Genomic DNA, 23,464 nt, shown 5'->3' with positions numbered 1-23,464 from the left:
TGGCTGGGAATAACTGGAAACACCACCTCCACCACGCTGGCCAGACCAACAGTGTCTTCTGCCTGGAGAACCTACAGAACAGGATTGACAGCATCTAAACCACCGCTCCAGCCCAGACAAGTGATGGGAGGGCTGACACCATGGTCACTCCCAGTTGGTCACCTCAGAATGTCATCCCTTAACCTGTGGCCTGTCTTTCTCCACTGTCCCTCCTCTGTGGAGCTGCATCTCATATTAAATACTTCCTTCATCAAATGTGAGTACTTACTGCGGCTATTAGTGATGTACCAAGCTGTAGCCGTCAACTGTGGCGTAATCAGGATCACCTGAAACACAGAGCACAAAAAAATTAGGTCTGCTCCTGAGAAGTGCTCATTGTGAGACTTTATGCAGGACAGAAATACCGTCCACTGGCCACCCATGTTAAAGGGATGGGGAGGTAGAGGGGAGTGAGGCTCATTGATTTGCCCAAGAGCCAAAGCAGGACTTTGTTTTGCCGAGTCCCACTGCAGTATCCCATCACTGATGAATGATATAGCTCGTGCTGTTGAAGCGGAGAAGGGCTCAAACTGCAGAGACAGGTGGGATCCCAAGCTTAGACATCCTTAAGCTTCAGGAATACCTACACACAGGGCTTTGATCAGAAATTCTGCTGGATGAAACCTTGCCTCCAAAGTCAGCACCCGACTTCCCAGCGTCTTTCAGTGGGGACTGGACTTATAGCAGGAGCTTCACCTAAAGCAATCCCTTTAGAGAGCTAAAGCTCACAATCTGATGCAGAAAAGCAAGAGCAGAGTGTTCCTCCATGGGACCAGAAACCCCATAAAGCAAATAACTCACCTGGCATGCTGGTCGGGGTGGGTAGAGGTCCTCTCCTGTGCAGAAAGAAACACAGAGCTGAGGATTTATGTGGCTACGAGACTCCTGATGCCCTGGCTCTCTGCCAGGGCAAGAGGTTTGGCCAGCCTGGGCTTTATGGAGACCTGCTACCAAGGCATGTCATGGTGGGCTCACCACCGACAGCCTGCATGGCAAACACAGGAATTGAAGCTGATATGGTGGGGGAGAGGAAAACATAACCAAAAAGCACTAAGTTGGGGAAACATTCACAAGTGAGCCTCAGGGCATGCCTTTTTACATGCCTCTGCCCGGAGTGAGACATCAGGAAGCCATAATTGGACATGACTCCTCTCCCAACGTGACAGCCGAAGTGGCACACTCATCTTTAGCGACAGTCTTTAGCCCTGAATCTTCATCTTCCCCCCAGGCAGAAGCATCCTTCACCCTGTCCTCCCTGCCCAGCTTCTGTCCCGGGGGAGTGAATTGGGCTCTGCTATTCCTCCCTCTGTACCCACACACGCTTTTAACCGATCCGTCGCTCCTCAGATAGACCACATGGAGAACCATGCAGGGAAGCCCAGAAGGTTTCATTCTGGTATCAAAGGCTGCTCTAGAAGGGAGCTCAGATAGAGCAAGACATGAAATTCAGAATTCCCTTTGCTGCCTTGCTTTCCTGCTGTCTGAGCACCACAGCCCCTCACCTCCATGCCAAGGACTTCTGGAAGAGGCTTGGCACAAGAAAAAATGAGCACACCCTCACCACAAGCACTTCCAGAATAAGATTCCCACCTATGAGAAGGGAGAAACTACCCCCAAAAGGGGGGCAAAAACCTCTTCCTGGGCTTGAGGGGGTCCTTGAAGAGCTTATAAGCATGTTGGCTTAACTCTTGCGGTGGAGAGTGATGGACTACATAGCATGGGAAATATTTTCCTCTAATACTCCCAAATCAAGCCTCCAACAGACTGAAAGCAACAAAATATGCTTTTTGTTTGTTTGTTTGAGAGCATCATTTGTAACAGCAATCGCAATTGCACATGTGATGTCCCTTACCTCGATATAGGTACAGGAACCGGACTTCTCACCGGCGTTGGATTTCTCTGTGTATTATAGTAGTTTTCATAAACAACAGGAGCTAGGGAAAGTTAACAGTAGTGAAGTACAGACCTTTTATAAGCATAAACTACTTGTCAACACCAACATTCAGCTGCTAAGCCTTTCCTCTCTCTGGGAAAATGCCTGATCAGGAAATTAAAAGTTATGGGAAGGGGAGATTATCTTCAGGGGCTGGTGGTAAGTGGCAGAGACTAGAGCTGCATGCCAGTTAATGAAAGGAGGGATGTTGCAAAATCAATGTTTTTGCATCCAAACTGATGCTGATCAGAGCAGCAGCTCCATGAGGAGCACAAGGAAGCCAGCGCTACTTTGTGAGATTGTACTGAGCGCTTACCTGGGGCCAAACTTCCAGTTTTGCGTAAATTTACAAAAAAATCAATATCCTTCTCAATGCTGCACATTTCTAAACTCTTGCGGATTTCCTCGTATTTCTGCAAAAGGGAAATAAAAAGCTTTTCTATACATCAGGTCAAAAAACAAGAGGGTTTTTGTCCAATCGTTTCTCACACATGGAGTGAAAGCCCAGTGGTCACCCAGGGTACAAGCTTCAATCATAGAATGGTTTGGGTGGGAAGGGACCTTTAAAGGCCATCTAATCCAACCCCCCTGCCATAAGCAGGGACATCTTCCACTAGATCAGGTTGCTCAGAGTCCCGTCCAACCTGACCTGGAACGTTTCCAGAGATGGGGCATCCACCACCTCTCTGGGCAACCTGTGCCAGTGGTTCACCACCCTCAAAAAAAACGTGGGCATCCCAGAGGAAACCTCATCTGCAAGACGGCTGATCAAAGGCCACAGCCCGACTCGGGGATAACACAGCAGTGCACATGAAAGCAAACTGGGCTTTGCTTTCCAAACAGAAAATGAAGATTTTCATTTGTCGCACCTCGTCATTCTGGACGCAGTCCTGGGAGAGCTGGTTGACATGAAGCCAGAGGCTGTTGCGGAAGTAGTTGATCCGCTCGCACTCCTGAGTCTCAAAGAACTGAAACGACACAGACAAAATGCCCCTAACATCTTTAAAACGGAACAAATCTCTTTTATCCTGAATGTTTCTCATCCACAAGTGCCACTACAAAGATAACTGTCCTCAGCAAGGAGCAGGTAGTGGTGGTCTCCTGTAGGAAACATGGAAGGCACGAGTCCTCCAGCTTGTCCAGAGGAGAAGTCATCCCTCTATGCAACCAGGTATTTCAAAGGTGAGTATTAAGCTCAGAAAGTTCTGCAGGACCGATGTGAAAGGGGTCACCTGGCACACTGCTACCTCTGGGGAGGCCAAGCCAGCTTCCTCAAGGCAGTGCATGTTCCCTAGGTACCCCAGGGTCCTGTGGTCCCAGCTCACTTCCCTCCCACAAGTATGGAGCAATAAAAAAGCACTGGGGGTATATGAACACAGACGTGCATTGATTGGTTGGTCTTCTCCCTCTTTCCTGCCCAGCCCTTTTCAAAGCAGGTTTAAACCCAAGTTTTTTGAAATCTGTCTGGTATACCTCAATTTCACGTGCCTTTACACATTTCCATGACAGATAACCTTTCATCCCAAGCGTACATATGCACTTGTTTTCAGTTATGACCTTTGCAACAAACCGAGGTGAAAACCTCCACGTAATCTGTCTGCGGAACTGTAACTACTGCTTCCCACGCCCCACCATCAGAGAGGCTTTTGGAGACCCCAGACACCAAAAGCAAACCAGCACTGAGACACCAACGCATGGCACACAAAACAGATAGCAAATTCCATTTCAAAAGGAAAAAGTAAAATAGAGACCTGAGGAGAAATAGCTTGGGAAGGGATTGGTGTGGCTGGGGATGGGAAGACCTTTTGCAAACCACCAGGTCTGCGCTTCCCCAGCACATGATAGAAATCCTTGCTAGACCACTTCACTGTGAGACAGTCTGCTTTAGGCCAATACAGCTGCTCAGAGGGGTTCCCACACTACAGCATGGTCCATGAGATACGAGGTGAAGGGCTCCTGGTGCATGGGGATGGCTTCACCCAGCCTGCATGCCCAGCCCACCATCAGCCTCTGCTGCAAGGTCATTTAAAGTCTTTCAGAGTTTCAGAACCTGCTTGTATCTGCACTAGTGTGGCCAGCAGGACTAGGGAAGTGATCATCCCCCTGTACTCAGCACTGGGGAAGCCGCATCTCGAATCCTGTGTTCAGTTTTGGGCCCCTCACTACAAGAAAGACCTTGAGGTGCTGGAGCGAGTCCAGAGAAGGGCAGCGAAGGTGGTGAAGGGTCTGGAGCACAAGTGTGGTGAGAAGCGGCTGAGGGAACTGGGGGTGTTTAGCCTGGAGAAAAGGAGACTGAGGGGAGACCTTATTTCTGTCTACAAACTACCTGAAAGGAGGGTGTAGCGAGGTGGGCGTTGGTCTGTTTTGACAAGTAACAAGTGATAGGACAAGAGGAAATGGCCTCAAGTTGTGCCAGGGGAGGTTTAGATTGGATATCAGGAACAATGTCTTCATGGAAAGGGTTGTCAAGCACTGGAACAGGCTTCCCAGGGCAGTGGTGGAGTCCCCATCCCTGGAGGGATTTAAAAGCCGTGTAGATGTGGTGCTATAGCACACACTGGCCTCGAGTCACCAGGTGTGCAGAGGTGACCATGACTGTGACTGTTCCAGATAATGGCCACGCCGAACGTGCAAGCAGGTAATGGACAAAAACTTCAGCACTTAGTGCACTGACTGTTGATTTTAAAAGGTGGTGAAAGGAAAAAATAAATATAAAAAAAATAGTGGAAACCTTGAAGTAGTGGGACCTTGAATCCAGAAGCCAAGCGTAAGACACACGCAGGGTTAGCTGCAACACATCCTGCTGCTTCTCTGCCAGGGGAACACAGAGAAGGCAAATCTGCACTGCCCATGACCCCTGCAGCAAGGGATGGACACCCAGAGGACCACGCTGCTGTGTGAAGGTATTTTGGGGCATTTACCTCGCAAGCTTTGATGTGCTCTTTCTGCCATTCTTCCTGGATCTTCTCCAGTGTGGTAACGTTCTGCTGGTAACTCCTGTCTGCAAGGGAAATCACATTGTCATCTGATTAACATTAATTAAAAAAAAACCTTTTCTAGAAGGTAATATGTGAAGCCTGAAATGTCTGGGATGTCAAGGAGAAAGCAGCAGTAATGTGTGAGCTCGGCTGTGGGTGGGCACTGCAAAGGGACGCAGAGCCACAGAGCAAGGCAGAGGGTCGTGCTGCAGGAGCAGCCTTGGTGGGGCCATGCGTGCTTCTCCAGCGCAGGTGTCCACCTCCAGTATCTTGGGCACGTGCTTCTGAGGAGCCGTGCCTGACCCAAGAGCTGGAGTTCACCCAAGACCCATGCCATGGCTTCACAACCCCTGCCCCAGGAAACGCTCCCCTCACCCTCCAAACACTGCATTTCCATGCTCACCAGAGTCCTCCAGAGCCGATTTCGTCTGAGCCAGCTTCAGGAACAGCTGCCAAAAATGAGAGAGAGAAGAAAGGTAGAGGGGAGCACTGGTGCATCACCAACGGCACTGCAGCCCAACCGGGGAACATCACCAGCCCTTCCGTCTCACCCCAAACCCCAGAGCTGGGAAGAGAAGCATGGGGCAGGAGAGCTGCGAGAAGGGACACCCCTTTCTCCCCCTGCCCCGTGGCCACCCCCCTCTCCGTACCTTCTCCTGCTGCTTCTGCGTCACCAGGTTTGCGTTGCGGTGCACAGCCTGTTCCGCCTCGTCTTTATCCCTGCAGCGCTGCTCGTAGAGCCGCTTGGCCTAGGAGAGCCACCAAACAGGGCAGGAGCACGTCAGCAAGCAACGAGGTGCAAATATAGCTCACGCAGGAGGCTTTGGAGGAGAGCACAGCCTACGAGTGAAGAGGTGGGCACAGGCTGCTAGCAGAGCAGGCGATGGCACGCAAGGTCCCATGTGCCCTACTGCTTGGGCAAAACCCACCTCACAAGACAAGCTGCTGCTCACTCAAATGAAAAGCTCATGGAAATCCAGTCCATGACATCTAGATCACTGATATCCAACTCTGCAAGGCTACACCAGCCTCGTGCCTTGCATACTCTTCAGTTTCGCTGAGCATGCCCTGCACACCGCTCATGCAGACACAATATAGGGACTTGCAGCAGAGGAGGAAGACCCTTGCGTTTAAGTCTGCCCCAGCGCAGTGCATGAACATGTTAGCAGCGTTAACCCATCTGGCAAGAAACAGCAGCACGTTTGCTTTACCTCCATGGTTTTCTTGTACTGCAAATTCCTGTTTTTGTGAATCGCGTCCATTATCAGCTCTATCTGTGAAGAAAACAGACCTGGAGTCAGCACGTCACTGACCATCAAAACTCCAGGATGAACTATGTGGCTTAGGAAAGGAAAAGTCATGGAATAGAATGAGGTGGGTTTAAGGACTTTCGTCTACCCAAAGCATCTTCAAAAAACCCATCCAAGACATTCATCTTCTATGCTTCTGTTTAAGCTTCCATTTGTAGAGCTCCACATGCAAAGGAGCTCTACAAATGAAATCCTACCAATATATAGTGCTATATCGTCACCATAGGGTCTGGCAAAATTGGTAAGCCCACTCCTCTCTGCTAGGTCCAAACCAGCCCCTGGTTCTAGCAGTTTTCCCTCATTTTCCAGGCAAAGGAATTTCAAGCCAGAAGAAGTTAAAGAGCTTGCGGATTTTAGCAGACCCTATGGAGATCATACAGCACTATATACACACTTTAAAAACATCCTTGTTGAGGCTGGTGTCCCTGGAGCTCAGCCCCTGCTACAGCTGGCCCCAAAAGGTGCCCAAAGGAGAAGGCAGCGCAGTGAGAAGAAGGAAGTCGGAGGTTGCCGCACAGTTCACCGACAGACTTGCAACATGTAGGAAGGAGCTCAGGACTTCCCGCAGCAGCAGGCACTGGGGGGGCATGGAGGGGGCTGGGGCATGGCAGGAGACACTGGCCAGGAGCATCCCATCGCTGGGGCAAGATCAACACCCTGCGGCGAAGGCGCGTGCCCCCTTGGTGCATGACCTTTTTCCGATGCAGTTTTTGCTTTTCCCTGAAGTCCTCCATTTTCTTTGCTTCCTCCCGAAGGGTTTGCGCCAGCTGGATGTGACCTTGGCCCACATTGTCTATCTCTGCAAAGAAAAAAATTAAAAATACATATATATATATTCCTAAAAAGACTCTGTCGCTCAAGTCAACTGTTGTAGCTGACATCAAAGTGACACAGAGACCCCCACATCATACGTCCCCTTGCAGAAACACATAAAAGCAGCAGCACTTTTGAAGCAGCCTCCAAGCAGCACCTGCCTATGTAAGGAGCTGTTCAGGGTCAGTGCTGCTGGGGCCTGCCCTGCAGCTTAAGAAAATTCATATCAAGAGAAGTTATTCAAACAAGCACAGTCACATGTCCCTGTCATCCAGATGAATCCAGGCATGTTTCAACACATCATAGAATCACAGAATCACAGAATGGTTTGGGTTGGAAGGGACCTTAAAGATCATCTAGTTCCAACCTCCCTGCCATGGGCAGGGACACCTTCTACTAGACCAGGTTGCTCCAAGCCCCATCCAACCTGGCCTTGAACACTGCCAGGGAGGGGGCAGCCACAGCTTCTCTGGGCAACCTGGGCCAGTGTCTCACCACCCTCACAGCAAAGAATTTCTTCCTAAGATCTCATCTAAATCTCCCCTCTTTCAGTTTAAAACCATTCCCCCTCATCCTATCACCCCATGCCCTTGTCGAAAGTCCCTCTCCAGCTTTCCTGTAGCCCCTTCAGGTACTGGAAGGTGTTAGAAGGTCTCCCCAGAGCCTTCTCTTCCCCAGGCTGAACAGCCCCAGCTCTCTCAGCCTGTCTCCACAGCAGAGGTGCTCCAGCCCTCTGAGCATCTTCGTGGCCTCCTTTGGACTCACTCCAACAGCTCCATGTCCTTCTTCTGTTGGGGCCCCAGAGCTGGACGCAGCACTGCAGGGGGGGTCTCAGGAGAGCGGAGCAGAGGGGCAGAATCCCCTCCCTCGCCCTGCTGGCCACACTGCTGGGGATGCAGCCCAGGACACGGTTGGCTTTCTGGGCTGCCAGCGCACGTTGTCGGCTCATGGTGAGCTTCTCGTCACCCATCACCCCCAAGTCCTTCTCCTCAGGGCTGCTCTCAGTCCATTCTCCACCCAGCCTGTATTTGTGCTTGGGATTGCCCTGACCCACGTGCAGGGCCTTGCATTTGGCCTCGTTGAACTTTACATGGTTCTCATGGGCCCACCTCTCGAGCATGTTAAGGTCCCTCTGGATGGCATCCCTTCCCTCCAGCGTGTCGACCACCCATCGCACCCTGAAGCAGCTGTCTGGAGGAAGCATTGCCCCAGGCTAGCAGACAAACAACTTGGGGCACAGAAAAACTAATGCTAAAAAAAGATCTCAGGCTCATCTTGCTGAAGGTCAGTGGCCAAACCGTGAAACGCCACCACAGAAAGCTTATCAAGGGAGCTAAGCAAAACTGTAGCTCACGATTCAACCCCCAGAACTGTTTCAAACCTGCAGCTATCTATGGTCAGTCGGTGCAAGGGCAGAACCTCATTAAGGAGGTCCACCAAGGTACAGGGCAGCAGACAAACCTCGATGGGGTGGAGGGTGGACTCAGCACAGGATAGCAGAGCAGTAGCCCTCAGGGTAGGGATGCTGACTGCCTGTACCCCGGCGGGCTGTGACACATGGCAATGAAGGGACAACAGAAAGTGGCCAAAAAATCATCTTTTAGATGCTCTGATTACTGCATGTGTGTGTGAAGAGGGCAAGGCGCGCCAGTCCAACAAACTCCAGCTGAGCTTCCCATGCACAACTTCTGATGTACAATGCAAGCACGACCTCTGAGCTGCAGCCAGCCCTGAAAGCCCAAGAGATCCCCAAAGGGACACCCCATTGGTCTACTCTCCCCCCCGTGCTTGGGAGCACTCTGTCCCAAACCCCACACGCTGGAATGAGCCTGGCCAGGAGGACAGCCTATGCCTGACCTCAGCATCACACTGGTTTGGAGGTTTCTCTACTATTTTCTTCCCGAGCAGTTGCCTGCAGGCTTCGGCACTGCCAAGTGTCCTGACAAACACGAAGAAGGAGAATTACTTACGTTGCTTGAAAACATCCAGGGATCTCTTCAGCGTGCTGAAAAACAGGCAGAGCATTAAAAAGAGTGGGAAAGCACAGCTAGGTGCAGGCAGCAGCAGAGCACCTCTCCCAAACCAGATAGCAAGTCCCTCACTCAACGCCAGCCAAAGAAGCTTCAAGCGGGTTCATTTACCCTCTTTACATATCCATTTTTTTCTCTCGGAGAGTATAACACAGCTCACTTGGTTTGAGATCTACTTTACATCTTTCTGAACATTAGATGCTATTAAAAATCCTGACTTTCATGACAAATGTTTCAGGCAACCTCCTAAAAGTATCATTTGGGACATATGAACACCTTGTACATGGTGCATTAGCCAGTGGTTGGAAATGTGGGGACCTTTTCTCCCTATTAATATTGTACAATAAAGATTTCAGAAACATTTTATGTGGCATCTCACTATAAAACTGTAAATAAATGATCAGAGAATATCAGACCAGGCGTGTATAAAGTACAGAAACAAAGCAGGAAGCAGAAGGTGCCAAGGGTCACTGGGGAAATGGAGAGCCACTCACGGAGCCAACTGCAGTGGCCACAGCACCCCTGCAGGGTGGTAGCACGCTGGGCTTTGAAGATTTGCTTGGTTTGAGTCAAGGAAGTACCTGTACTTCCCTCTGGCCATGAAAACAGTCAGGAGCGAACCCAAGGTCTTATGATCCTCAGCCCTTTGCTGAACTGCCAGCCCACATCTCGCCTGAGCATCTATGATGCTTTGGTTAGTCTACAGCTGGTGGGAACTTGGTGGAGTCCAACTAGTTTATTGGCAAAGGCCAACCCAACTGTGCACTGTTCATTCACAAGACCAATTTCAGATCATCTTCTGGTAACGTCCCAATCACATTTCAACACTGTTTTGTCTCTCACAGCCTCCTTCCTTCTCCTCCTCCTCCATTGCTCCAAGTAATGATCCCCATAAAAGCAAAACACACACAGGACTGTGAACTTACTTCAGCTCTGTCTGCCCACAGGGCTTCTTCTTCGACAAGTTAATGAGCTCTTTGCCGTATTTTTCTTCTATAATTGCCCTGTTGAGGAGAGAGAGAAATGAGAGGAAGTTCTCATTTCAGAAACTGATACTTGTTTGCAGCACAGGCCAAGACCTGCTCTTAACACCCTCCCTAGCTTCTGACCTGCTGCAAACCAACTGTAGATGGTTGGCTGAAGGAAGACTGTTGTTTGCAGTTACCCAACAGCCTTTCTACTGACAACACTTTGTTTTGCTGTGTCTGTGATCCAGATGCGTTGCTCTCCCCATCTCCCCATGGCTGATGGGTGCAAGGACCACCTCCACAGGAGATGGAGGACTAAGCAGCCAGTGCAGCTGGTGGCTAGATGCACCCAGGTGAGACACCTGAGTAGTTTTTAGCTCAGTTTCATATGGGAACAAGTCTTGTGCAATGACACGTTTTCTGCGTCTTGGCCATCAGCATCTGTCAGTCCATCCACACAAAGTACTTTTGGATCTGATTTGGCTGATTTAAACCAAATGTGACAGAAGGGAGTAGGCACCTCAAAGACCACTCAGCCACCATACATGCACCCCAAAGCTCAGCTGGGCCATTTCAGCTCTTCAGGACTTCCTAAAAGGAGGCAATAGGTATTCTCTCCTGCCTGCCTCTGGTCCTTAGGAATAACATCTGAAGAGGCCACATCTTGTGAGGTAAAAAATAACACCTTTGAGAGATCGTATTGTCCTCCCCTCTTGGAAGAAAGAGGTGGGAGGAAAAGAAAGCCTACGTGTTCCAGTCTGAGAGCAACCAGCTTTCTGCAGTTGCTTTGAAATCTGTACAGACAACCAGGGCTGGACTTGCTTGGTCAAATGTAGAGGTCTCCATCTGGGCAAGCCGCCCTACCTGTCTACAGCCAGTGGCAAGAAATAAGTGCTTCTAGACGCTTGCATTAGAAGGTCTACTGGATAAAATAAATAGGTTCCCAAATACATAGTATCTATCTCTGACGCAGATGCAGATACCTATGTTGTTGATTTCTGGAGTTTGGCAGTGGGGTTCTCCTAACTTAACTCTAAAAACTCCAAAAGCTTGTAGGGAAATGGAAAAATAAAGATTATAAATTGATTTTTTTCCCTCTATCTATCTAAGTATATTCCCATCAACTTCCTTTTGAGACAAAGAATCAAATCCAACAGGCATGTTCTCCATGGCCGGAACCATGTAACAGCCATGCTGTACATGGAGAACTGGGCCCTGTTCAGAGAGGGGTGCCAGTAGCAAGGCCAGGTCCAGCCTCTCATCTCCTCCTGGCTAGACACATCAGTGGGAACCTACATCTCCCTCAACAGCAAAGAAGAACGGGGCACAGGGAGTGGAGGAGGCTTTTTGCACTCTCTCTGTTGTCATGGATGAGTGGGACACAGTTGTCAGGGTTCAGCAGATGGTTCCTCGGGCAACTGGAAAGCCCAAATTTTCCTGGAACATGGGATTATAGCCTAGACAGATGTAGGTGCATTAGGCACTTTCAACTGCAGTTTCTCCTCCTCTGCATCCCCATTACATTTGTTCCAGGCTGTTTTGTACCAAGTCTCGTATTTAGAGGTTTGTTTTCTCCAGTTCTCAATACCAAAATTACGTTAATTCAGAGTTGTTCTACCACACTCTTCATATTTAGCCATTTCTAACCAGGTAAACCATAAAGTCAAAATATATGGCCAGACCATCTCAGTTGTGCCTTTGTAGCCACAGAACCTCTACTTAGGTCATATCCTCTGAGTAATAAACACACTATCTAATGCTACTACTTCTTTTTAACATAAAAACTGTGGGCTGTCCATAATGTACAAAGACAAATTCAGGACAAAGCCGTGCCTCTCCTATGCCAAGGTCTTCACGTGATCTTCTGCAAGCTGAACTGAAAGGTGAACTTCATGGGAGAGCGTGTGGCCTGGGCAGGCCACTAACAGCTGCAAACACATCAGTACAGATGTCTGGCAACACGCAAGACTGAATTATTAAGCTGCTCCTGATTCCCCTTTCTTTTTAACAGACAGTTCAAAATGTGAGCATCACGCCCTGGGCACCATCGCTGCCTCACAGCTGAGGATTCCTGGGCATGGACCTCATACCATAGCATCAGCCATGCAAGGAAAGGACAGTGTAAGAAAAAAAGTTCCTCATCAGTCAAAAATCAAAGGTGTTTTAACACAGTGGACAGTTAAACATGACAGAAACCAAACTGGGAATAGGAAGAGTAGCAGTGCCACCACCCCACTTCCCAGGTTCAACCCAACCCGTTTTCAGAGGCAGCTCCATACCTTTCCTTCAAAAAGTCTTCAAACTCTTTGCAGTTCTTCCTGCCATCATTCAGATGTTGAATGATGCTGTCGTAGCCAACTGTGCTCGTCAGATCCGTACTCTGAAAACACAAGCACAGGAGTCACATCCTTGTCAGCGCAGTCCATGGCCACTGCCACCTCCAGCGGCATTTGCACAAGTGATGGCTCAGCTGGGAGCAAGTGTCCAAGTACCTCTTTATGAATCATAGAATCGTTTTGGTTGGAAAGGACCTTTAAAATCATCGAGTCCAACCGTTAACCCAGCACTGCCAAGTCCACCACTAAACCATGTCCCTAAGCACCTGATCTACATAAGGTCTTTTTCTTTTAGGGCTGGGAGAGGCTCCAGAACAAGAACAATGGTGGCCCCATGGCACATGGCATCTCCTCCTAGGAGCTTAGCTGTCAGCTCTACCTTAATGAAATCAAACACTAAAAACCCTCCAAGTCTCTAGATATGGCCTGTCTTACTACTGGTCCTCCCAGTTCCTGCAGACATGGAGATGGATCTTGGATAGCATTGACTTGCACTATTCTGGGCATCACCCTCACGTCTGGCTGTAGGAGCCTACATCTGCGCTGGAGGTGAATTTATCAGACCTTTCTGCACAGGATCACTGAGCTATGGGCTTCTCTCGCTGCCCTCACAGTAATATACAGATGCACCCAATGACCGCTGCTGCAACAGCCTTCTCTTTGGCCTTGTGAAAAGCAACACTGTCCCACACATCAATTCAGAATGCCACTGCAAACAAAGATCCTTTCCCTAAGTACCAGGTCCTCCCCCACCATTGCTGTATGCCCTCCAACACACCACACAGGGCTAGCTTCTTCACTCCCCACAAAACATCACCGCCATGGAGAGGTCCTGCCTCCATCGCCCACAGGGCCAAGTCCCATCTTCCAGCCCAGGGCTCTCAGCTCCACAGTGCCGCTCGCGCTTCCCATAGACTTCTGAAGGATCAGTGCTTTCCTTTGAATTAATTCTTAAAAATATATATTGTACTGATGCTTGTTAAAAAAAAAATATATAGATACATGGAGGATGTAGGTTGGCTAGGACAAAGGCTGACTAACTCTATCTCATTCTTTGCTCATATCCATGCACTTTAGGATAAAAAATGGATTTTTGCCCTATAATTGTTGAGGATTTACCACCCTGGAGACCTGGGCCAAGAGCAGGGCTCCTAAGTGCTATGATAATACAAAGAGATGCTCTGACCTCTACTCTGCCCTGGTGAGGCCGCATCTGGAATATTATGTCCAGTTCTGGGCCCCTCAGTTCAAGAAGGACAGGGAACTGCTAGAGAGAGTCCAGCACAGAGCCACGAAGATGATTAAGGGAGTGGAACATCTCCCTTATGAGGAGAGGCTGAGGGAGCTGGGTCTCTTTAGCTTGGAGAAGAGGAGACTGAGGGGTGACCTCATTAATGTTTATAAATATGTAAAGGGCAAGTGTCATGAGGATGGAGCCAGGCTCTTCTCAGTGACATCCCTTGACAGGACAAGGGGCAATGGGTGCAAGCTGGAACACAGGAGGTTCCACTTAAATATGAGGAAAAACTTCTTTACGGTGAGGGTGACCGAACACTGGAACAGGCTTCCCAGAGAGGTTGTGGAGTCTCCTTCTCTGGAGACATTCAAAACCCGCCTGGACGCGTTCCTGTGTGATATGGTCTAGGCAATCCTGCTCCGGCAGGGGGATTGGACTAGATGATCTTTCGAGGTCCCTTCCAATCCCTAACATTCTGTGATTCTGTGATTCTGACCTTGAGCTCTCCTTCTCTGGAAGAAGCCTGAGGCAGATGCAGGGAGCTGAGCAGAAGGTGCTACCTGTCATCTTCTGCAAAGGGGACCAGTCGGTGCTGCATAAAACAGCACATGTGGGAGCAGAACATACAGGGAAAGAGGCTGCAGAAAGGAAGCGATGGTAGGAACAGATATGAAACTCAGGGAAAGGAAACAAAAGCCACAAGCAGTTATTAGGAAGCTTGAAGAGGAATAATGGCAGGATGGAGAGATTCAGGAAATGGTCTGAAGACAGAATGAGATTATGCAGAGAACTGGCATGAAAGCGTGGGCAGCAGAAGGGGGGATTTCTCAGGAGTTCGTACCTGGTGCAAGAAATTAGGAGGAACAGGGCTGGTATTTGTGAAAAATAAAGGATTTCATTATGTGGACTTCCCTAAGGAGTCAAGGACTTGAATGTCAGCGGCCAGAAAGCAAGAAGTGAAGCGGAGATCTGGTGGAGTGGGACCTGCAGGAAATGCCCGGGTATCCCAGATCAGCTTTGCTCCATCCGTGGCATGCGAGGGAAGAGAGGACTGTGGAGCAGGACCTAAGCAGAAACCAAAACAGTTTCTGTTTCTTTACAAATCACAAAAGTCCCTCCAAAATGGGCTTATTGCTGATAAACCCACCACCAGTTCTCAGTTTGTGTTGTGTCTTTGCTAACCGGGTCTGTGAAAAAGGAAACACGCTTGCACTAAAGTCAGTCTTCACGACAGTTGCAAAACGCAGGGACATCCTAACTTGACTTCCTATCCCCAGTTTCAAAGGAAATAAAACGGATGCAGAGAACAACTGTCAGTCACTGTCAGCCCGGGCAGGGTGGAGCGGTCAGACCCACATCACTGCGTGTTGGGGGCACCCGAAGGCTCCTGCACCCCACTCTGCAGCTCGGGATGTGCGGGTTTGCTGTGCTGGGTGGAAGTGCCTGGGGTAAAATTGGGACCATCCATCAAAAACGTGCACTAAGCTATTTTATCACCCTTCCTCCTCCAGAAGAAAGATTTAATTCCAGTGTGTACGTATTTTCTAAGCTCCCAATTCTTCACCGAAAGGGTTGTCAAGCATTGGAACAGGCTGCCCAGGGCAGTGGTGGAGTCCCCATCCCTGGAGGGATTTAAAAGCCGTGTAGATGCGGTGCTGAGGGACATGGGTTAGTGGTGGCCTCGGCAGTGCTGGGTTAACGGTTGGAGTCAATGATCTTAAAGGTCCTTTCCAACCAAAACGATTCTGTGATTCTATGATTCTAAGGCTGGACCTGACCTCACAGGTGTTACACAAAATGCGGGAGGTAACAGACATGATGGAGGTTTCCAAAAGAGCTGCTTCCAAGCAGGAGGAGCTCCTGGCCCAGAAGGAGCTGGGCAGCATTGTATGCCATGAAATCAGCCTTCGCAGCACCCTTCTGGGCAGATGTGGGCATGGAAAGAATAAAAAGGACCAGCATGACTGCCCATGGGATGTCCCAGAGGCAGGGCTGGCGGGGAGCACTGAAAGAGGAAGGGCAACATGGCGAGCACAGGCTCCTGGGCGTAGAGGACAAGATTTAAAGACATTATAACCTAAGCCAAAGACGGGTATGGAGGATGGGGAGTGTCACCAAGCCCTCCCAAACCAGAGGGATCTGGGGTGATGAACATTTCTCAGCCCACCCTGCAGCACACAGCTGTCCTTGTCTTCCGTGCTAGGCAGAGCTCTGAGCCCACGTGCTATTTAGAGGACAGCCCATGGAAACTACAAACAGATGATTTCAAGGTGACAAAGCAGCAGCTGATGTTTCTCGAGCCCACAGGGCTCAGCAGGACATGCACCCCCTTCCTGACCCGCTGCCTGGGTTTGCACCATCCTCTTGATGGACTCACTGAGGAGAAGGAGCTTGTGTGCCTGTTGTGATGCTTTGGGTTTTGTTTGCACTTTTAGCCAAAAGAGGGGCTGAAATGCTCTAGTGTGGATCTGAACTCATGTTATGACCTTGTGTGAGTCACAGCTGAAAGGAAAGCTGCTGAGCTTGACATTTCCATCTTCTACCCCATTCTACATGGAAAACCTCCTCCAGACACACAGCCTATGAAGCCAATGACATGGGAGAATCACAGAATCGTTTTGGTTGGAAAAGACCTTTAAGATCATCAAGTCCAACCGTTAACCCAGCACTGCCAAGCCCACCACTAACCCATGTCCCTCAGCACCACATCTACACGGCTTTTAAATCCCTCCAGGGATGGGGACTCCACCACTGCCCTGGGCAGCCTGTTCCAGTGCTTGACAACCCTTTTGGTGAACAATTTGTTCCTGATCTCCAATCTAAACCTCCCCTGGCACAACTTGAGGCCATTTCCTCTCGTCCTATCACTTGTTAACTGGGAGAACAGACGGATCCCCACCTCACTACACCCTCCTTTCAGGTAGTTGTAGACAGCGATAAGGTCTACCCTGAGCCTCCTGTTCTCCAGACTAAACACCCCCAGCTCCCTCAGCCGCTCCTCATCACACTTGTGCTCCAGACCCTTCACCACCTTCTTTGCCCTTCTCTGGACTCGCTCCAGCACCTCAAGGTCTTTCTTGTAGTGAGGGGCCCAAAACTGCACACAGGATTCGAGGTGCGGCCTCACCAGTGCCGACTAGAGGGGGACGATCCCTGCCCTAGTCCTGCTGGCCACCCTAGTGCTGATACAAGCCAGGATGCTGTTGGCCTTCTTGGCCACCTGGGCACACTGCTGGCTCATATTCAGCTGCCATCGACCAACACCCCCAGGTCCTTTTCCACCAGGCACTTTCCAGCCACTCTTCCCCCAGCCTGTAGCGGTGCGTGGGGTTGTTGTGCCCCAGGTGCAGGACCCGACACTTGGCCTTGTTGAACCTCATACAGTGGCCTCAGCCCATTGATCCAGCCTGTCCAGATCCCTCTGCAGAGCCTTCCTACCCTCAAACAGTCTGTCTCAACCCTCCCAAAGATCAAAGGTTTGGGGCACTGCACTGCTAATGGACCATCGCTTGAAAGATCTTTGTTTATGCAGAGGTCTTAGTAACTCTCTTCAGCCTTATCTGCTCAGAGAAACACAGCAGAAGGTGGATGTCTGTGTCTGTTTTAGTAGTGCGAAACACCGTGCAACAATAAATGGCTACGCTATTCTTGCTCGCAGTCAGTACAGCCTCAAAACCACTCAGGGTCCTGCAGAGGCTGCTGAGACCAAGACAAATGCTTATGCTGGTGCCTGCAGGGAGCAGGGCGAGGAGAGCAGGAGATGCTCCAAGAGGCTGCAGTTCCTCCCCATCCCATAACCGGGTGGGTACAACAGGACAGACAAAACTCATCGCAGGGAGGAAGAGGACTCACTGCAAATTTACCCACCTGAGAACATCATCCTGTAAAAAGCAGCTTTTTGATTAATTATTTTAGATTTGAAATTTCCTCCCCCCTGTGCCAACACCTCTACCCTGCTCTATCCCAGAGCCACAGAAAGAAACGGACCGTCCCGCCTCGATGCAATTACTTCTTCCCACAAACCCCACATTGTTCCTTTCCAACGACAACCTGGGGATTTCATAATGCTGCCGATAAACCCTGCCAAGAGAACCCCCTGTTTACAGAAGGACAAACAGGGGTAAGGGGAAGTGAAACGGCCCGGCCAACGTCACGTCGTGAGTCAGCAGCCAGGGAATGAACCCAGGAGCCGGGGCTGGCAGCCCTAGCTCATCCCCCAACAGCACTGACAAAATACCACCCCTAACCCGTGGTAGCGGGTCCCTTTGTAGACACAGGCGCTCCCTTGCTCTGCAGCGAGGGGCAAAGCATTTCTTTTCCCCCATGCTTCATTTCTGCCATTGCAAAAAGAGATGCAATAGCTCTTTCCCATGGTTTTGGTGGCAAACAAGTGTTTTCAGATACTTTGCCACGTGCTTTGTTAGAAAATCAAACGTGCCAGTGCAGCTTTTACTGCAGGTGACTTGCCTGAGCCATGGATTGCTTTAGCAGCATCACTTTTTCTTGGTGTGACAAAGAAATATTTAAGAGTGCCTGAAAGATTTAGATACCCACGTCTTATTTTCAAAAACCGTTTGACTGGACCAACCTCAGTGAGATTCAGCACCTCTCAGTCTTCAGCATTATTTGCTTACTTTTTTAACGTTTTACCAAATGCTTCTTTTCAATGCACCCTGCAATACACTGCAGAGAGCAGGGCATTCTTTTTGTCTCATTAAATGCAAAATAACCAAAAATCCACTCTCCAAGTTGCAAGTTGTTAGCCGACAGATCAGACTTAAAGTGGTTTTTAGCATTATCATCATTCCTATTTTTTTACAAGTGCCTACGAGGACTGAACGATGAGACCCAAAGCTTTGCTGTCGGGTTACCTGAAACACTCTGCAAGAACAGGCTTGGGGAGAACCAGGCATGTACCAAGAAAATGATTAAAGTGAAAGAAAAGACCTTGTATAGTGAAAGAAGAACAGCAGGTTGCAAAGACAAATCAAAAGAAAACCCCACGCTTGCTCAACTCACAGCAATCACTACAGCGGGGGCAAGAGGAAACAAACATGATCTTTGGCGTGTTTTCATTTTTCAGGAGTTCTTTTGCAGGCAGCTGCAGGCAGCACAGGCTGCGGGAGGGAGCATCGCATGAGCAGGGACATTCGGGGCAATACTGGTTTATAAGGTCCTCCACGCCCTCAGGTGCAGCTTTGGGCATCTCTGGACTTCAGCCCTTGGGCAAGCAGGAGCTGCAATAGGATGCAAAAGAGCAAACCCTTTTATTTAAGGGCATTTATCGTCTTGTGCTGACACCTAACAGGGTGAGCAAACTCGACTGCAGAGAGCAAAGTCACGCTGTGCTTGCCCAATGCCATATATCATGAGCATCACGCCATGAACTTGAGGACATGGAGCTGTTGTAGCGAGTCCAGAGGAGGCCACGAAGATGATCAGAGGGCTTGAGCACCTCTCCTATGGAGACAGGCTGAGAGAGTTGGGGCTCTTCAGCCTGGAGAAGAGAAGGCTCCGGGGAGACCTTCTAGCACCTTCCAGTACCTGAAGGGGCTACAGGGAAGCTGGAGAGGGGCTTTTTACAAGGGCATGGAGTGACAGGACGAGGGGGAATGGTTTTAGACTGAAGGAGGGGAGATTTAGATGAGATACTAGGAAGAAATTCTCTGCTGTGAGGGTGGTGAGACACTGGCACAGGTTGCCCAGAGAAGCTGTGGTTGCCCCCTCCCTGGCAGTGTTCAAGGCCAGGTTGGATGGGGCTTGGAGCAACCTGGTCTAGTGGAAGGTGTCTCTGCCCATGGCAGGGGAGTTGGAACTAGATGGTCTTTAAGGTCCCTTCCAACCCAAACCAGTCTATGATTATGTGATTCAGCAAGGACCAGGTTCCAGTGTGGGAAAAGACAAGACACACGCAGCCCACCGAAGAAACCAGAACTGCTGGGGTTTAAAGCTGCATCAGTCCCCCCTGATCTAGGGGCACAACCCCGCCGCCTCGGCAGAGCAAGAGGGGGCTGCAGCTTAACCCCACACAGAGAAATTCAGCTGTCGCCATTCACGACCAGCCGCGTTTCCAAGCTGGAAGATGCAATAACAAAAATGGCTCAGCTTTTGGGGGGGTTGGCTATTTTTTCAGACTTTGTCCCATCAATTGGAGCATCCCTCTTCTGCGACCCTCCCAAAATCTCCCCTTTCCCATCGAGCTGTCCTGACTACTGTGAAATCACTTGCTTCGGCAAAGAAGAGTTCTCCTTCCCTTTTTGGCTTAAGTGACATAATTTAAGAGGAAAAATTGCAGGAGGAAGTTTGCACTCTCTCACAGCACTTAACAGCAAACCGAAGCCGGATGAGAAGCCCTCTGCACCTCGTCTAAATTTGGATTTTTTTCTGCCATCTCTCATTCCACCCCTCCCTCCCTGGCCCTCGCAGCTGATGCACAGTCACCAGTACATGGTGTGGAGACTGGTCAGGGTGGTGCAGGCCTTTTCCACGGGCCAAACGACCGCAGCGGGGCCTCGATCTCTCCACTGAGTCACAGCCATCACGTTCCCAGCCAGCCTCTGCCCCAGCTGCCCACCCCAGGCATGTTTCCTCCATCAGGGGTTGAAGCACAAGCAAAATCCCAGGAAACACCAATAGTTTTTCGCTCAGCAAGATGATCACTCAGTAAATAAATAGATGTCTTTGTGCTATAAAAGAGACTGGGCAGGCATGAGTGTCCCGTGCAACATCCCGGCACCTCCTTGCCTTGGGGGTTTGGAGTTGCTCCTGCCCTGGTATTTTCTCCCACTGAGCCCTCTCTTCCAGGATCCTCCTTCAAAAAGCATCACGCTGCAGCAGGAGAGGAACGAACCGGGCAGCGCTAGCTCAAGCCAGCCCTGCGGCGAGGACAACCTTATCGCTCTCTACAGCTACCTGAAAGGAGGGTGTAGAGAGGGGGGTCGTCAGTCTCTTCTTCCAAGTAACAAGTGATAGGATAAGAGGAAACAGCCTCAAATTGTGCCAGGGGAGGCTTAGATTGGAGATCAGGGACAATTTCTTCCCCAAAAGGGTTGTCAAGCATTGGAACAGGCTGTCCAGGGCAGTGGTGGAGTCCCCATCCCTGGAGGGATTTAAAAGCTGTGTAGATGTGGTGCTGAGGGACATGGTTAGTGGTGGGCTTGGCAGTGCTGGGTTAACGGGTGGACTTGATGATCTTAAAGGTCCTTTCCAACCAAAACGCACCACCAAAGCACGACAAACCACGTCTACTCAACTCTCCTGGCATCACAGTTATCCCCCCCAGCCTGGGGGATGCTTCCACCACCCTCGCACCCCTCCTGCACGTTTGCAAAGCAAAGGGAACACCGTGGAAACTTCTCAGGCAACGAACAGCTGAGACAGGAGCTGCCAGATGCAAAGCTGGCTTTATTTTCCAAGACAGACTCAATACCTACACAGGATTTACATATTTGACGGCGCTGTGACAGATAACGTGCTAACGATGCTGGGCGAGCCCAGTGCCTGGCATCTACCCCTCTTATTCCACAACACGCAGCAGCCCCAAGCCTGGCGCCCGCTCCTCCCAGGGCCCACGCACCTTCACCCCATCCTGCAAGAGGGGAGCTGCTTCCCAGGCATCGTCTGGGAAACCCTGAGCGCCACCATTCACAGACGGGGATTTTCAGCCCCAAAAGACAGAATTTTGTCATTTATTTCCTGGTTGCCAATAGCTGGAACGAAGGCCCATGCACCAAGAGGAACTGAGCAGCCACAGAGCCGATGCCCTGCACCAGAGAAGTGACTGTTTGGCACTTCTCCCTTCCCAAAAGCACAGTTCTGACTCAAAAGAATAAATTGTGGCTTTCCCCAAAAGGGGAGGCTTTTCCTCCGCAGCTCAGCAGCAGCACAGCCAGGGACTCGCTCCTAGTCCGGGATCAGCTCAACATCAAAGGACACTTTTGGGCATGGTGTCTCCAATTCGTTCACTTGTGACCAGTTAATATTATCAAGCCTCAGCGTGGCACCGGCTTCCTCCAGCTCGGCAGCGGGAGGTCTCTGGGGCGTTATTTTGGCTGCAGGGGGCAGGTTGCAAAGCCACAGCTCTGAGGACACGCATGGCTGGGCAGTGCCTGCCGGGGGGTGCTCAGAGCCCACAGCAACGGCACCTCAGGACCACAAAGGTGACTTTGAAACCAACTCTGACCAAAGAGGGGTGACCCCCGGACCCAGCTGTGATCCCCCGCCTCCAGCTGTGACCCCCCCCCGGCTCCAGCTGGGTCCTGTCCCCGCTCCCCCCGGTTCACCGTGCCCCCGCTCACCCAGAAATGGTCCCTGAACCGCGCCTCCCGCATGCTGCTGCCACCGCGCTCCGCCACCGCCACCGCTCTGCACCGTCCCGCCCCGCCCGGCCGGTGCCACCCCGCGGCGCGGTGTCCCCACCCAGTCCCTGTGTCCCACCCCTAAAGTGCACGGGTACATCCAACTGTTACAGGCCAAATGTGTGAGGTTCAACAAGGGCAAGTGTCGGGTCCTGCACTTGGGGCAGAACACCCCCACACACCGCCACAGGCTGGGGGAACAGTGGCTGGAAAGTGCCTGGTGGAAAAGGACCTGGGGTGTTGGTCGATGGCAGCTGAATATGAGCCATCAGTGTGCCCAGGTGGCCAAGAAGGCCAACAGCATCCTCGCTTGTATCAGCACTAGGGTGGCCAGCAGGACTAGGGCAGGGATCGTCCCCCTCTACTCGGCACTGGTGAGGCCGCACCTCGAATCCTGTGTCCAGTTTTGGGCCCCTCACTACAGAAAAGACCTTGAGGTGCTGGAGCGAGTCCAGAGAAGGGCAACAGAGCTGGTGAAGGGTCTGGAGCACAAGTGTGATGAGGAGCAGCTGAGGGACCTGGGGGTGTTTAGTCTGGAGAAAAGGAGGCTGAGGGGAGACCTTATCGCTGTCTACAACTGCCTGAAAGGAGGGTGTAGTGAGGTGGGGGTCGTCAGTCTCTTCCCCCAGGTAACAAGTGATAGGACGAGAGGAAATGGCCTCAAGTTGTGCCAGGGGAGGTTTAGATTGGAGATCAGGGACAATGTCTTCACCAAAGTGTTGTCAAGCACTGGCACAGGCTGCCCAGGGCAGTGGTGGAGTCCCCATCCCTGGAGGGATTTAACAGACGAGTAGATGTGGTGCTGAGGGACATGGGTTAGTGGTGGGCTTGGCAGTGCTGGGTTAACGGTTGGACTTGGTGATCTTAAAGTTCGTTTCTAAGCAAAACAGTTCTGTGATTCCATGATCCACGCCACTTCCTGTGTGGAGCTTTGCTGTGCGCTCCTGGGTCTCCGTGGGCTGGGGGACCAGGGCACGCTGCTGCAGGTGGTTGAGATGGGCGGGGATGCGAGGCACGGTATGGCTGTACCATGGGGAGAAACCCACTAGTGACGGCCAAACCCGATTGAGCCACACAGTTTCATGAAGGAAACACAGAGCGGAGGGTGAGCATCATGGCCCGCAGCTGTACAGCCATGCCCCTGTGACCTGCAGCACATGCCCCACCTGGCTCAGCCAGAGGTTGCCAGAGTGTTTTAGGAAGGTTTCACCATGCGTGTGCTGTTCTTATCCTTAGTTGATGAGGGGACATCGCCTGAGATGAGGCACTGGGTGAGCGACCTCTGAGCAGTTCTTAAAAAACATTAAAGCCGATGAGATAAGACACTGTGTGCTGGAAAGCCTGAATCAGACCTGCTGCCTTGGCCTGCTGTCTCTGCTTTAACACGGGGACAGCTAAAACAGTCCAGTCAGGCCAAAAAAAAGGCATTGTCCACTTACTGAAATACATCTGCTCAGTCGTGA

General features: G+C 50.8%; 1 protein-coding gene across 1 annotated transcript; it reads right to left on the bottom strand.

Annotated features, from left to right (window-relative positions):
- Positions 1-276: 276 nt before the first annotated feature.
- Positions 277-21,974, bottom strand: PSTPIP2 (proline-serine-threonine phosphatase interacting protein 2). Its single transcript, XM_068423606.1, has 14 exons — positions 21,942-21,974; positions 12,351-12,451; positions 10,030-10,107; positions 9,044-9,078; positions 6,953-7,059; positions 6,162-6,224; positions 5,601-5,699; positions 5,354-5,399; positions 4,894-4,973; positions 2,842-2,940; positions 2,289-2,385; positions 1,892-1,973; positions 841-875; positions 277-326 (listed from the first exon to the last, which is right to left on the bottom strand). Exons 1-14 carry the CDS (start codon positions 21,972-21,974, stop codon positions 277-279), a joined length of 1,005 nt encoding a protein of 334 aa, XP_068279707.1.
- Positions 21,975-23,464: the final 1,490 nt, after the last annotated feature.

The sequence above is a fragment of the Nyctibius grandis genome, chromosome Z (assembly GCF_013368605.1).
Source record: "Nyctibius grandis isolate bNycGra1 chromosome Z, bNycGra1.pri, whole genome shotgun sequence".
Classification (NCBI taxonomy): Eukaryota; Metazoa; Chordata; class Aves; order Nyctibiiformes; family Nyctibiidae; genus Nyctibius; species Nyctibius grandis.
The sequence above is the reverse complement of the archived record's forward strand: the minus strand, read 5'-3'. Positions and strand labels throughout refer to the sequence as shown.